Source organism: Anneissia japonica, unplaced genomic scaffold (genome assembly GCF_011630105.1).
Source record: "Anneissia japonica isolate Jap-2015-1 unplaced genomic scaffold, ASM1163010v1 scaffold287969_len279043_cov187, whole genome shotgun sequence".
NCBI lineage: Eukaryota > Metazoa > Echinodermata > Crinoidea > Comatulida > Comatulidae > Anneissia > Anneissia japonica.
Window position 1 is genome coordinate 121,600 of NW_022701057.1, and position 13,390 is coordinate 134,989.

Below are 13,390 nucleotides of genomic sequence, written 5' to 3' on the forward strand. Positions count from 1 at the left end.
TCAGCGCAGGTTGTGTTGGAACCTACCAGTTACCCACTTGTACTCCTGGGTGGAGAGAGGCAACCGTAGATAAAGTGCCTTGCCCAAGGACACAAGCGATTTGCACAGCCAGAGTTTCGAACCCCCGACCTTGCTTTCTCTCTACCTTAGCAATTAATTATTTTATAGGATACACAAGTATATAGCAATATATTTTTTAGAATCGACAGATATTAATAATTATATATTTAATATCTGAAAATTGAAAAGCAAGCAAAATTGGTGTGGAGAATATAGAGAGGAATCAGTTAATATAATCTAACCTTCAGCAAAAGTAGACTGGCCTGGTCCATTTTCTGAATCAGTAACGCCTCTAAGTCTGCAATAGTCTCTTTCAAGTACTTTTCGGTGGTATCAGGGAGTTGGTCACCTGCTAAGCTTTTCATGTGTTGCACAACTTCTTCAATCAACTAGAAAAATGAAAAATATCTCATGGTAATTTAAAAACATTAGAAATAATTTCATTTTACTATATCCTCATCGTTTTTTTATTATTATTTTACTGTGTACTTAATAATTATTAATTGTATTATTTTTTATCTATTCCTTTTTTCTACTAGATGTAGGTTTTTATTTTAACCGCTCAGCCATTCGACTTGTCAAATAGTGACTAAAATTATCAGAAACTGGCAAAATGAAATCTGTTAAACTAAAGGCTTATATTAGAAGGTTAAAGTCTAAAATTGTAATGTGTTTTTTAACAAGGTTGATATCAATGTGCAAATAACAATATGGCTTTATAACATGTAATTTTCTATTGATTTTGAATCCTAATAAAGAAAATATGTCAATTTCTTATTTATTGACAAAAATGAATATACTCTTAAGAAACCTACAAAAAATAATGAGCCTAATGGATTTCATTGATTTCACAATTACGTGGATTTAAAGTGTCTAGGAACTATCTTTATGTGTTGAATCTAAATCAAACTTTAAACAAAATGACTATGCTTCCAGTGAATATAGCATAGAAGTATAATTTGATATGAAAGTTTAGTGTGTACTGTGTTGTACTGACACCGCTATGGATACCAGCCAACTGACCTGGTTTCTGTGCCCCTTCAAATTAGTGGCTTGTTTCCTCATGCTACAAATCTAACCCCCGTAATACTGTAGTTTTTTAAATGTTAAATTTTATGCTTACTGCACATCCACCACATAGGCCATAAGGGTATACAATGCAAATTTCACAATGTAATTTTAAAGAATAAACTTCATTTACTTAAATATTTCAATTTAATCATATTTAACCATGTATTATATTTAAAGTATATGTATTAAAATATATTTAAATATTTCAATGTTATGCCTACAAACAGGTGATTTCTAATTGTTTTTGTTCTATTGAACGGACAAAGACAATTCAAGTCAAATTTATGTATTCACATAAAACAAAGAATATTTTATATAACATTTCATCAATCATTCAAAGCATAGTATCAGTACCCACCTTTAATATTTTTACACTACAGTACATACGGTATTCAATACCCATCCATTATTCAAATACCTAACAGTAGCAGGTATAAATGAAACAAAGTAACCATTTCTGGTAAAGCCATGGTTGTGCCATTGGTTTTTTTTAATTACTACCATACATTACTGACATAATACTATGAAAATTAGGTGTTAAGTTCATCAAGATATTGAATGCAGATTTCCATAGCAATTAACAAACCTAATTATAAACTTGCATTAATGCACGCACAAAAATCAATGTGAAATTTTCAGGCTACACGGCAGATACTACTGTAGTATTAAACAAGCAGATGCCAGCAAAATGAAAAGGATTTAATGAGTCTATATCTGCCAAGTGAATAATTATATAATATATTTTATGATTATGCTATACTTATTGAATGAATTGCTACTTTTTTTTTTTTTTTAATGCAATTCATATATAAAAAACGGGCCATTTCATATTAACCATGCCTCATACCATACTACCTTATTCATTTTGTCTTGACCTTTGTTAAACCCAATTGGTTATACAATGATGCACCAAGTATTTTGTTATTAAACCAGCCATTACCATGCAAATTTTGTACTATCAAATTAAGTATTAATCGCTAATATCAGAGAAAATACATAGTTAATGATATGATGTCAAGACCGAATGCAGCCTACTTCATTTTGCATAAGAATTACATTTATTGTTGAAATTAGCTGAAATGAAGATATGCTTTGAGTTCCATTCGAAATAACATCATGATGATGATTATGTTGCTTCCTTTTGTCACCATGTTTTTATTATTTGATTATTCATATTACCAGTATGTTACAAGTCCAAATACAATCCAAATACAATTATAATCACATCATTCGCAACATTAATAATTAATGCAACTAAGTCGCAGGTCATCTGTACCTTTTTTTTATGTGCAATTCAAATTTATTAAGTTGAGACATGACTAATTATTAAAGTGAAGCATGCAAATCTTGTTTTCCGACAAATGTAATATGTGCTTTAAAAAGAAAAACCATTAAACAAATGCAAATACTATATTAAGGCTCCATAAGAAATTATCGATTATGAATGATAGCAAATGAGATTTAACATTCTGTAGGTTTCTCTCAATAATTCATGACTTATGATTAAAGACTATTTTTGCCTGTATAGTTTGTTACTTAAACATTAGGCATAATCATATGTTAAGACTGTAATGCTTTTTCATTTGAAATCTTTTGTTCTGCATTCTTAATTTTATTTTAATTTTTAGCAATGGCAACATGGCCTTTTCGTAGAATAGCACCCTTTGGGTGAGAAAAGTTTCCTGGTTTTAATAATAATAATAATAACAATAACAAAAATAAATAAATAACAATAATAACAATAATAATAATAATATTAATAATAAAACCACAAATGCATTAATAATTAAAAGAGAGTTATCTTGGATAACAAATATAATATTACCAATGATGTTCTTTTCAGAGTTTATTCAGTTGCAACAAAATGTGAAAGAGATATAGACACTTTCCCCTATCTTATTATATAACAAGTTACAAGCTGGGCACTCGGGCTAAAAACAAGAAGGTTGGCTATTCCATCTATCATTCAACTCCTAAATGAATTTTACAGAAAATGATGAATTTGCTTAGAGCATTATATTTTTCTTGTACAGTATTGTACTCTACTAAACTTTCCACATTCAAAATGACAATTGTAAGTACTTAATATTAACAATGTTTCTTTAGCAGGCAACAACAGAACAGTACTGTCACCTGTCGTTTACTATGTTTTAATACTGAATAAATTGAAAGTGAATATTTTTAAGATCAAATACTGTATCTATCCGAATAAACACCCCAGTCCGTTTATTGTTGAGAAGGGTTTTTTAGTGGGATTTTACATGAGGGACACATTTTTTCTGTGTAAATGAACACACACACTCAAATACATGCCCCTTAATTTCACTGTAAATGTGAACTACAAAAACAAAATTACCAAATTTAGAGACTTATTGATCACAACCAGGTTAGAAAAAATTTAATTAGAGTAATTAATAGCAGGCGTTGGGAATGATGTTGCTTCCATTACAGTAATTATATTTACATTTATTTAGGGGGTGTTTATTCCACGAAAAAATAAATGGCCCGAGGCGTTTATTACAAGAGGCTCTAGATGAGGCGACATTCAAGGGGGCATTTATTCAAGGTGGGTGGGTTGTTTATTGAATAATATGGTAATTCATTCTCTGTTTTATAAAATCTACTTTATGCATTGATTGTAAAAACAAGAGCTCTGTGCACTATATTGTTCCTACTAATTATGCAAAGTAAACACAATTTTCTCGAAACTCTTTGAATATTTGCTTCCTCTATTAAAGAATTCCAAACTTTTGTTTTTTTATAGGTAAACTTTCCTTTTTGTGTAGGATGTTTAGTAGTAGGCAATAGTGAATATAAGGTGGTGATACTTTACATATTTCTATTTATTTCTACTAATACAAGTATATTTAAGAAACCATATCTAATAGCTGTATTTTTGTAAAAATTTTTCCACCCAGTTTTTGTATTCTGTTAGCCTACAATTATTTTTTGACTTCATGTAGGTAAATATTATAAATTTTATTTCCTGAAATTTAATCAAAATTTTATTAACGCAAATGTTGTTGCTAAACTGACCAATCGACTATGTTTGTTTTGATCACATGGATAACTTAAGGCTCATTAACACACTCTGGTTTACGTTAATTTTCATTGTTAATGAAGTCTATTTTACGAACCAGTCGAATGAAAATAACTCAACGAAAAATCGTAGTCAACGAAATGAACCATTTCCCTACTTATGGCTCAGACAATGTATTCAAACCCCAAGCATAACAGTTGACAGTCCCAAGCACAATATATTAGTATTTCATTATTATTATTAAGCTTGAACTACATTAGACTAATATGCTGCGTCACTGTTATTGCAGGATTCTCTGGCATTGGCTTGGTGCCCCAATTATTGCTTATAAATTATTCCCCTTTATATTCTTCCACATCTCTAGCTTTGCTACTACTGTATATTGTATTTAACCTCAATGGTAACTGTCTCTGTTCAGCTAAAAATAGATTCATTTTTTAGTTTGGATTTAAACTTACTTGCATTTCTCAATGAAAATCAGAATGAGAACAAAATATCCTTGCCAACAAACGTATGTAAAAATATTAATGTTCTTATTCTCATTCTATGTATATACTTCACAACCTGTCAACAGTGCAAACTGGGGTAACTAAAGCATAGCCAGCCATGAATGGTCAGCATGTAGTACAAACCCTCAACAACAAGGTTCCGAAACTGAATGGAAATCGCTGCTGCTGCATAATCGATTTAATTTTTGTGTATGTATAATGGTCTAATAATCAGTAAAAACCAATTTATTTTAATCTGAGTAAATTATCATTGGAAATTAATATGGAACTATTTGATCTTTTTGGATGCTTTTATCGAATTTGTGTCAATTTTTCCATAAGTTATCACAGACCTCAAGGTTGGGGTTTCAATCCCTTGCTGTGCATTTCACTTGTGTCCTTGAGCTAAGCACTTTATCTACACTGCTTCTCTCCACCCAGGAGTATAAATGAGTACCTGGTGGGGTTGCCTGCTACTGCGCCAATATGGCTGCAACACTTAAGCATGCGGACCCAGGGACAACAAAGCGCTATATAAATACTAAAGATTATGAAATTTAAATTTAACATTAAAGTGTACATAATTATGTATATTGTTAAGATGTATATGTTGCTCGATTTGTAATTCCTTTTTTGTAGCTCCACAGAAATGAAGTGAATTGAATTCTAGGTGCTAGCAGTGTCCTCCCTAGGTACCTTTAAGTGCCATGGCAATCAACGCTTCATGCATTCTCCGTAACGCTTGATAGTCCGCCGTGATGAAAGTGTTGGCTGTGACCCTAAACAATCGGACTCTGATTGTTAAGATTTTAAATAGGTAGCACCCATTTGTGCAGTCTAGTCTGGCCGGTGCATTACAAACTACCTTTTACATGGGGAAGGAATGAGGAAGTGAGCAGATTCTCAGGCCAATACAGCAATACCATAAACAATCTCATTAAAAGGCCTTATCACTAAATTGAGTTGTGCAAATACACACTGCCAATTTTTGTGTTTCAAACATAATAGTGTGGTGAGAGCTTTAATCACAAGACAGAGCTCTCAAAATAGTTTCATGTTTGACATCCATCAATAAGAATGCAGCTCAATCTAAATTATCAATTGAACACTTAGGACTAAAACATTTTTTTTCTCAAATGTTAGTGTTTTCGTGATTGTATTTTACTTATGGGATACATACAGATAGAGTTAACTTGCTTTCCTTCAGGACACAATCAATATCATTGCGATCTTTATCCTCCTTCCACAGGTTGATGTACGTGTTTATTTCACTTGGCACGGTAGGGTCAGGACTACCATTACATAGCACGTAACGATCCCACTGAAATAAAAAAATTATACTGGTATATTAATGGAAAATGGTTGAGAGAGGATCAAAGAGGCTATTTACGTCAAACATTAGCAGAAATGATATGTATTATCTACATATTTGTAGACTCATAAATTGATTAAATAAGCCTTTGAAACCCCTAAATTGTCTAAATTTTCGGGGGCTTCACCCCCTGGACCACTTTCTCAACCTTTTTTTCGAAGCTCGACCATGCCTACTTTGCATTCGTCAGGGAAATCTGACCCCTTGTCGTGGCATCGCCCCCCCCCCCTGTCGGGGACCTGTCTCTTATACACATCGGGCAAATCATGGCGCCACCCCTGCGTCATTTTATTAAGTTTGTAAATACAAACCAATCGTATGATTTAAAGATGTTGCGGCGGGGGTTTTTTTTTTTATAGAAAATACTTCTTGTTTAATACAATAATAAGTACGGTATCGTAATGCTTTACTGACGTACTCCTGTGTCATCCAATGTGTGTTGTGTCCCATGGTCCTAAAATTCTTGCCAGACTGACCACACACATTTTTTTTTTAAAGTGTGCTAATCCAGGTCAGAGACCAATTCTGAATGATTAATAATATATCAATAAATATTTGCACATGTCTACCCATCCCAAACCCCATCCCAAAGTAAATTGCAGCAGCAGTAGGCCGACAAATGACATTCTATTAAAAAAACAGCATCATCTTTAACTTTCATATAAGAATCGATAAAACTGTATGCTACACCAACAAAATTATATTTTGTCAACAAAGCATAAAATAACAATACAATTAACAAATGTTTATTATGTTTAATATGTTTATTTTTATTATTGTTCAATACTTGTAGTACAAGTACTTGAATTTTGCTTTTACTTTGTTAAGGATCGTTCCCAACTGCCAACATCTTCAGAAATGTACAGACCCCTTACACAAACATGTTTGTAAGTACTGTAGGCCTATCTTTAGTAGGATGGATGTGTACAAATTTACAGTTACTCCATACATTTTATGTTTATTGGATTGTAGTTTTAATATTGTTCTACAGTTAATTCTGTGTATATGAGTGATTGTGTAGATGTGTGCTTCTTATGACTTTACATTTTGATATTTATAGGCTATAATAAGTGTAAAACGCAAAAAACTCCTGTGTGTGCGCTGTTCCAAAGGCAATACCTCTTTGCTCATAGTAAATGAATAAATAAAGGCTACTGTTGCGTTTGTAAATTATTAATTTTTTTTAATTTTTTAGTAATTTTTAACAGTGAGAGTTACATAAAACAAAAACAAATATAAAATTGTTTTCCCCTTACTTGTACTCCTTTACACTTTACATTTTTTTTCTTGCAAAGTGCTAAACATGTTTTGATTTGCTTCTGATATATCACTTGGCTAGGTGTGAAAATTGTCAACCAATTAAGATGTAATTAAAGGCAATCAGTGGTTTTTAAGCATTTTGCCGTCCATTTTTTAGTGTCGCGCATGTCAATAACATTAAATAGGGATTGTGATGCCGATTAATGTCACATTTTAAAGGAATCTGTGTGTAAAGTATTCGTAGTTGTGGATCAATGTTATGTTAGAACTAAGACAAATAACAGCTACCTTAACAGTTGACAAAGGTCCTTCTATTACTTCCCAGCCTAGTTTAAGAATATGTATCATGGAAGAATGGTCAGACAATCAAGGACTTTTGCTAAACAATAATTTAAAACTTGGCACACGCCAAATGTTCATTAAATGGTCAATGAAAATAGGCATTGGTTTTTTCGTTATATATTTATATAATTTTTTATTTAATATATAATTTTTTATATAATATATAATATTTTATATAATATATAATATTTTATATATTTATAATTTCTTTTATAATATATTATTTCTTTTATAATATATAATTTCTTTTATAATATATAATTTCTTTTACATAATATATATTTTATATATTATATAAAAAATCATATATTACATAAAATACTATATATTATATAAAAACATTTTTATTTAATATATAATATTTTATATTATAATATATAATATTTTATATAATATATATTTTATATATTTATAATTTCTTTTATAATATATAATTTCTTTTACATAATATATATTTTATATATTATATAAAATATATATTATATAAAAAATTATATATTATACAAAAAATTATATATTATATAAAATATATATTATATAAGATATTATATATTATATAAAATATAAATATAACGTAAAAAACCATGTCATTTTTTGCTAAATAATAAGTGAACAGAAGGTGCCTCATAATGTTCCACCTATGACATTCCATCTACTGTCAGAGGTCAATGACATTTAGCCACAAAACACCAGTTGGACTGATGATGTGTCCTGGATTGGACATGAAATAGTCAAGAAATAAAGTCCAGTAGAAAAGATTTACTTTATACTATCTACTCTTTATTTTTAGGAAGCATAGTAAATCACTATATTAGAATAGTCATACTTGGTTAAGAAACATTTATGCAGAATTTCATAAACGAGGTCTGTGTTTTTAATTTCAAAATAACATATTAATTAGAAGAAATGAGAGGATTCATTAATTAGTTTGAAATACAATAAAAACTCCCAAAAGACATTTTGAAGATTCAAAGTTTTGATCTGTCTCTTTTCTGAGTTGTGTTACAAATTCTTTGTTTTTTGCAAATTTTTTTTCTCAGGATTATATGAACTAAACAAGAATTATATTTAATTCTAAATGTTGGAAAGTACTGTACGCTTATTTCCTAAGTACCGGTAATTATTTTTTTCTTAGGACTATATAAGCTAAACAAGAGAATTCTAAACGTTGGGAAGTACTGTACACTTATTTCCTAAGTACTGGTAATTATAATGCAAGCTATTTATAGCTACTCTAAAAAATCTGCACAAGGTGCACTGAACATATCAAGTATAATCTACACTGACACATATTCATTGTTTTACCCACTGAAGTGGACTGAAGGGCTTATTATTTGCTTATTTTCTCAGCAGTAATACTACCAGCACTAAATGTACTTGATTATCATAAGCCAGGGACAGACATAAAAATGGGCAGGAGAACACTACCAAAAGCGCAGTTTGACTTAAAACACCAAGGGCTGCAAATTAAAAAAATTGATGTGTGCTGACAAAAACCTTTATGCACCAATTTTATACAGCTTGAAGTTTTAATTACTGTAAATCCTCCAACAAGCACCCTTCTTCGAATATTGTATTTGAGTTTTTATTGTATTTTTAATGTTAGAGCAATAATTTTTGACCATAACGTTAATTTTTCGTTGACAATAGTTTGATATAGTGTATAGGGTAACTTGAAATGAGAAGGTTGTGCTTGCGTTTTAGGAGGATCCAAAGTAGTGGGCGATAGTTTTCTGTTCAGATAGTTATGTATTGTTTTATTAATTAATGAAATTGGATAACAATTTTTTTTTAAATAAAGTGAGTACAAGTTTTCTTAAATCGTTATGAAAATCCAAACAGGGAGATGCAAAAAAAATTGTTTACATCTCCCTGACCCAACCATGTGTTGTTAATTTTGAATGTACAGTCTATTAGAGTGCGTAGGAGTCCGAATTTATATGTATGTGACGTAAAGCTATGGAAATTTGTTAACAAACCTGTATACGTTTTTTTTTAATGATAGACTGAGGTTATTAATGCGTTATGAATCACGTTATCTAAAAGAATGTCAAGAAAGGGTAATTTTTTGTTATACTCCTTTTCTATGGTGAATCTAATTGATTGGTGTTGTGAATTTAAAAAATTGAAAAAAATGTCGGCATCGTGTTCAGAATTAAATAAGCGAAGAACATCATCAACATACCGTCGGTGAAAAAGAACGGGTGCATGAGTAAACGATTTTATCCAGGATTGTTCATAGTGTCCCATGAAGAGGTTAGCTAGGACGGGTCCCAATGGAGAACCCTTTGAGACTCCATCTATTTGGTCAAAAAATTCATTATTAAAAAAAAAAATGAGTTTTAGAGGTACAAAACATAAAGAGCTGTATTTAAAATGTTTTTATTATCTTACTAACTGTTGACTAATTTCATTGATGATTTTGTACTATATTTTTATATATATTTTAATGAAATTTTACTTTACTATTTCATGCTAATTTAATTTATGTTCTCATTGGCATCTGAGAACCACTAGACAGTGATTTAGTTCACTTATATTGTCCGGCCAATTAAGTGTTGTTTTTTCCTTTCTGTTATTTTGAGTTCTTTGGACGAAATAAATGAAATCAAATCAAATGAAATAAATGCCGCAGCGCAATCGAAAGTACTTCTGTGTGTAATGAAATACTCTGAGAAACAGGGTTTTAAATACAATGTATACAGTGTTCAAATAAATGAATAACACAATGAAAATACAAGCATACTGTATCTTTATGAACGTTTCTTTACGATGAGGTAGGGCCTATGATAGGAGATATTTAACATGGGAATGGGCATGTCAATATTTATTTAACGCCGCTCTCGAATAAGCACCGCACTGAGGCCTCCTTAAGTACCGCATTGCTATTTGAGGATTTACGGTACTTTTCTTACGAAAATGATAGGTGTCAGGCCGTGACAAGGGGTTTCTAGTTAAAGGTGGTTAGGCCAAATTTAAAAAATTACTAGTTTCTCATCCTGCTCACATCAATAAAATTCCTCTCGACCATTTGCAGGCCTCCGCGCCGCCACTGTCGTGTAACTATGTGTAAACAACCATGGTTAGGACCTATTTAAAATCTATTAAATTATCCTAATCATTAAAATTAATATTTAAAAAAATCAAATTTAACAACTAATTAATTACCAACTAATTAATTCTATATATTGTAATGTGGTAGGTTGTGATTAAATAAATTATAATAAAATGCTAATAAATGTATTCTGGTATTTTGAAAATCACTCTCTGACTTGTGCTTATTGTAAATTTCTGATTAGAGCTGATTCGATATCTTAACATTCATTTAACTAAATCATCCAAGATCAGAACTTGTAAGGTCTGTGTATCAAAGTTTAATTAGGGCTATACCATTCTTCCTTTCAAAGTTGGTGGAATGGTCTGTATAATTTGATGAGGTTCTACAGTATGTGGGAGTTCAAGGCCCAACTAAATACATTTATTTCTATGTAATAGGTACTTCCTTTAAGTGTGAATTGAAATTATTTGTAATGTCAATTTTGTATTTAATAAAATAAAACATGCTTAGTTCAAGACTGGTCTCTGAGGGAATTTTTTCAATGAAGGGTACGTAGAGTGGTTTCCCACTTTATAACCTCAAAGCAAACAACAAGTTTGGGAACCAAACGATTATAACTGATACATGATTATTTGAAATTTGCCGATATTAACATCCCAATTTTAATCCAATGCTTATTAGGCTGAATCATTCAAAATGTAACTTACAGTAACCTACGCTCATGCTATGGACGTCAACATAAGATTTATCATTTTTTTCGCCTAATTGAAAATGCTTTTATAGCCAAATTTAAAAACCAATAAAATTTCACAAAAACGGTTCCGTAATGAATTTTTTACTTATCTATGTCATATTCATTTGTAACCAGTCGTAAAGGTGGTAAGAACCTGGTATTACTGATTGAATTAACCAAAAAGGAAACACAAACGATATGCGGGACCAGCGGCTATCGGACCTGCTCTAATGCTAGGCCGCGAGTATACTACTAGAGAGAGTGCCTCACTTTTTGATGGCTGCATTACAAGCGACTGCTGTTTCGAATCAAGTACAGTACCATACAGTAAAGTAGGCCCGCTGCCCTACCTGTTGATTTGCTCTACAGCACAACAAATGTAATTATCAACCAGAGCCTCGCAGGCACAAACGTTCCTATGCATGATACATGACTTAACCAACCATATTTTCTGATTAAGTCATCATAAATGACATAATCAGAAAATATGGTTGGGTCAAATTTGTGTGGCGGTTGAAAAATTCAGGGGGAGTCTTTATGGCCCAAAATAGTGATTTTAGACCACATTGGTAATGTAATTTGATAGGCAAATTACAGTAATATTTTTAGCAAATTTCTTTGAAAAAATTTTGTAGGCCTAGGCCTAGCTAGGTATACAGTATTTCATATTACAGTAGTTTGGAACTATATCGGGAGTGGGGGAGTTGGCAGTGGCCTACTAGACTACAATTTATTTGAAAATAGCTTGGGCCCCATCGTCCACACTGGTTGGGCCCAATCGTCTGTCACCTGAAGTTTTCATCACAATGATCAAGAACGTACACGATCTACGCCCTAGGCTAGGCCTACAGTAGCCTTGCTGCCATCACTCTGCTACGTATACTACCGCATAACAAAGAGCGCGGTGCATTCTTAAATTTTACACACATTATTTAAATGTAAGAAAGTATAATACATACTCCAAGTACTGAAATACACGCCATCGTGTTGGGATTCAATATTTCGACATTAATTATGTCATCATCAGGAATGATACTTGGAGTATGTATTATACTTTCTTATCCGAGATTAATCAGTGGACCTTTCGGTTTTTATTTAAATGTATTAGACAATAACACGATATCATTGATTAAACAATCTACCACCCTCGCATCACAGTAACTACTGTACTAAACTAGGCCTAGCCTAGGTGTGACGTAGCATGGGATTTATCCCATGATTCAGTAATGGGTTATTCATGAATTTGCTATTTCTAATCATTGGCCAGGCATACAGGTCAATGAAATTGCCCTATTTGATATATTATCATTACATTGATTCGATGTCAGTGATGGTCCTTGTTTTTGGAACTTGTCATTTATCATTTGGCTTGACATGTCAATAGTGGGGACCAAAGGGTTCAATGACCAGGACCTGTTGATAAATGAGAAGAAATTGTATGGGAACCAAAGGGATGTGGTTAGAATTGGAATGTAGATCAAATGTTGGGAAGTTTCTTTAATACAATCAAGTCCGCCAAAGTCGACTCTGTTAAAGTCGATAATTCGCGTCAGTCGAATTTTTGAAAAAGTCTCAATTCTTTCCTATGTATTACTGCGTAAATTGTTTGTTTAATTCGAATTTTTATAAGTCGAATTTCGGCTATATCGACGGAATTTTCCGGTCTGGATAGGCCGATTTTAAAGTAATTTTAACCACACAAGTCGAAGTTCCAAATTTAGTAGCGCACGTGGGAAAAGTACACAGCCGTGGGAAAATACGAAGTTCAATCCTTGTTGTACGGCAACAAGTTAGCCATATCAAAACAAACATCTCAGACAGCGTGCTGTGGAACTTGGCTCACATGATCGTATGTCGTAAGTTGCAGTCTAATCTCACAATACAGACACCCCTCTGGACCGGCTCCAATGTTCAGTTTTCCCTCCAGTTCAGTTTGTAAAACTTGTATTGAACCCATTTCGAACAA

General features: G+C 31.8%; 1 protein-coding gene across 1 annotated transcript in view; it reads right to left on the bottom strand.

Annotated features, from left to right (window-relative positions):
- Positions 1-272: 272 nt before the first annotated feature.
- Positions 273-13,390, bottom strand: part of LOC117103470 (protein CASC1-like) — a 49,079-nt gene continuing 35,961 nt past the window's right edge. Inside the window, exons 5-6 of the mRNA XM_033244023.1 lie at positions 5,840-5,980; positions 273-449 (exon numbers count right to left, since the gene is read on the bottom strand). Of these exons, the coding sequence (XP_033099914.1) occupies positions 288-449; positions 5,840-5,980 (303 nt within the window). The 3' untranslated portion in view covers positions 273-287. The remainder of the gene's footprint in view (positions 450-5,839; positions 5,981-13,390) is intronic.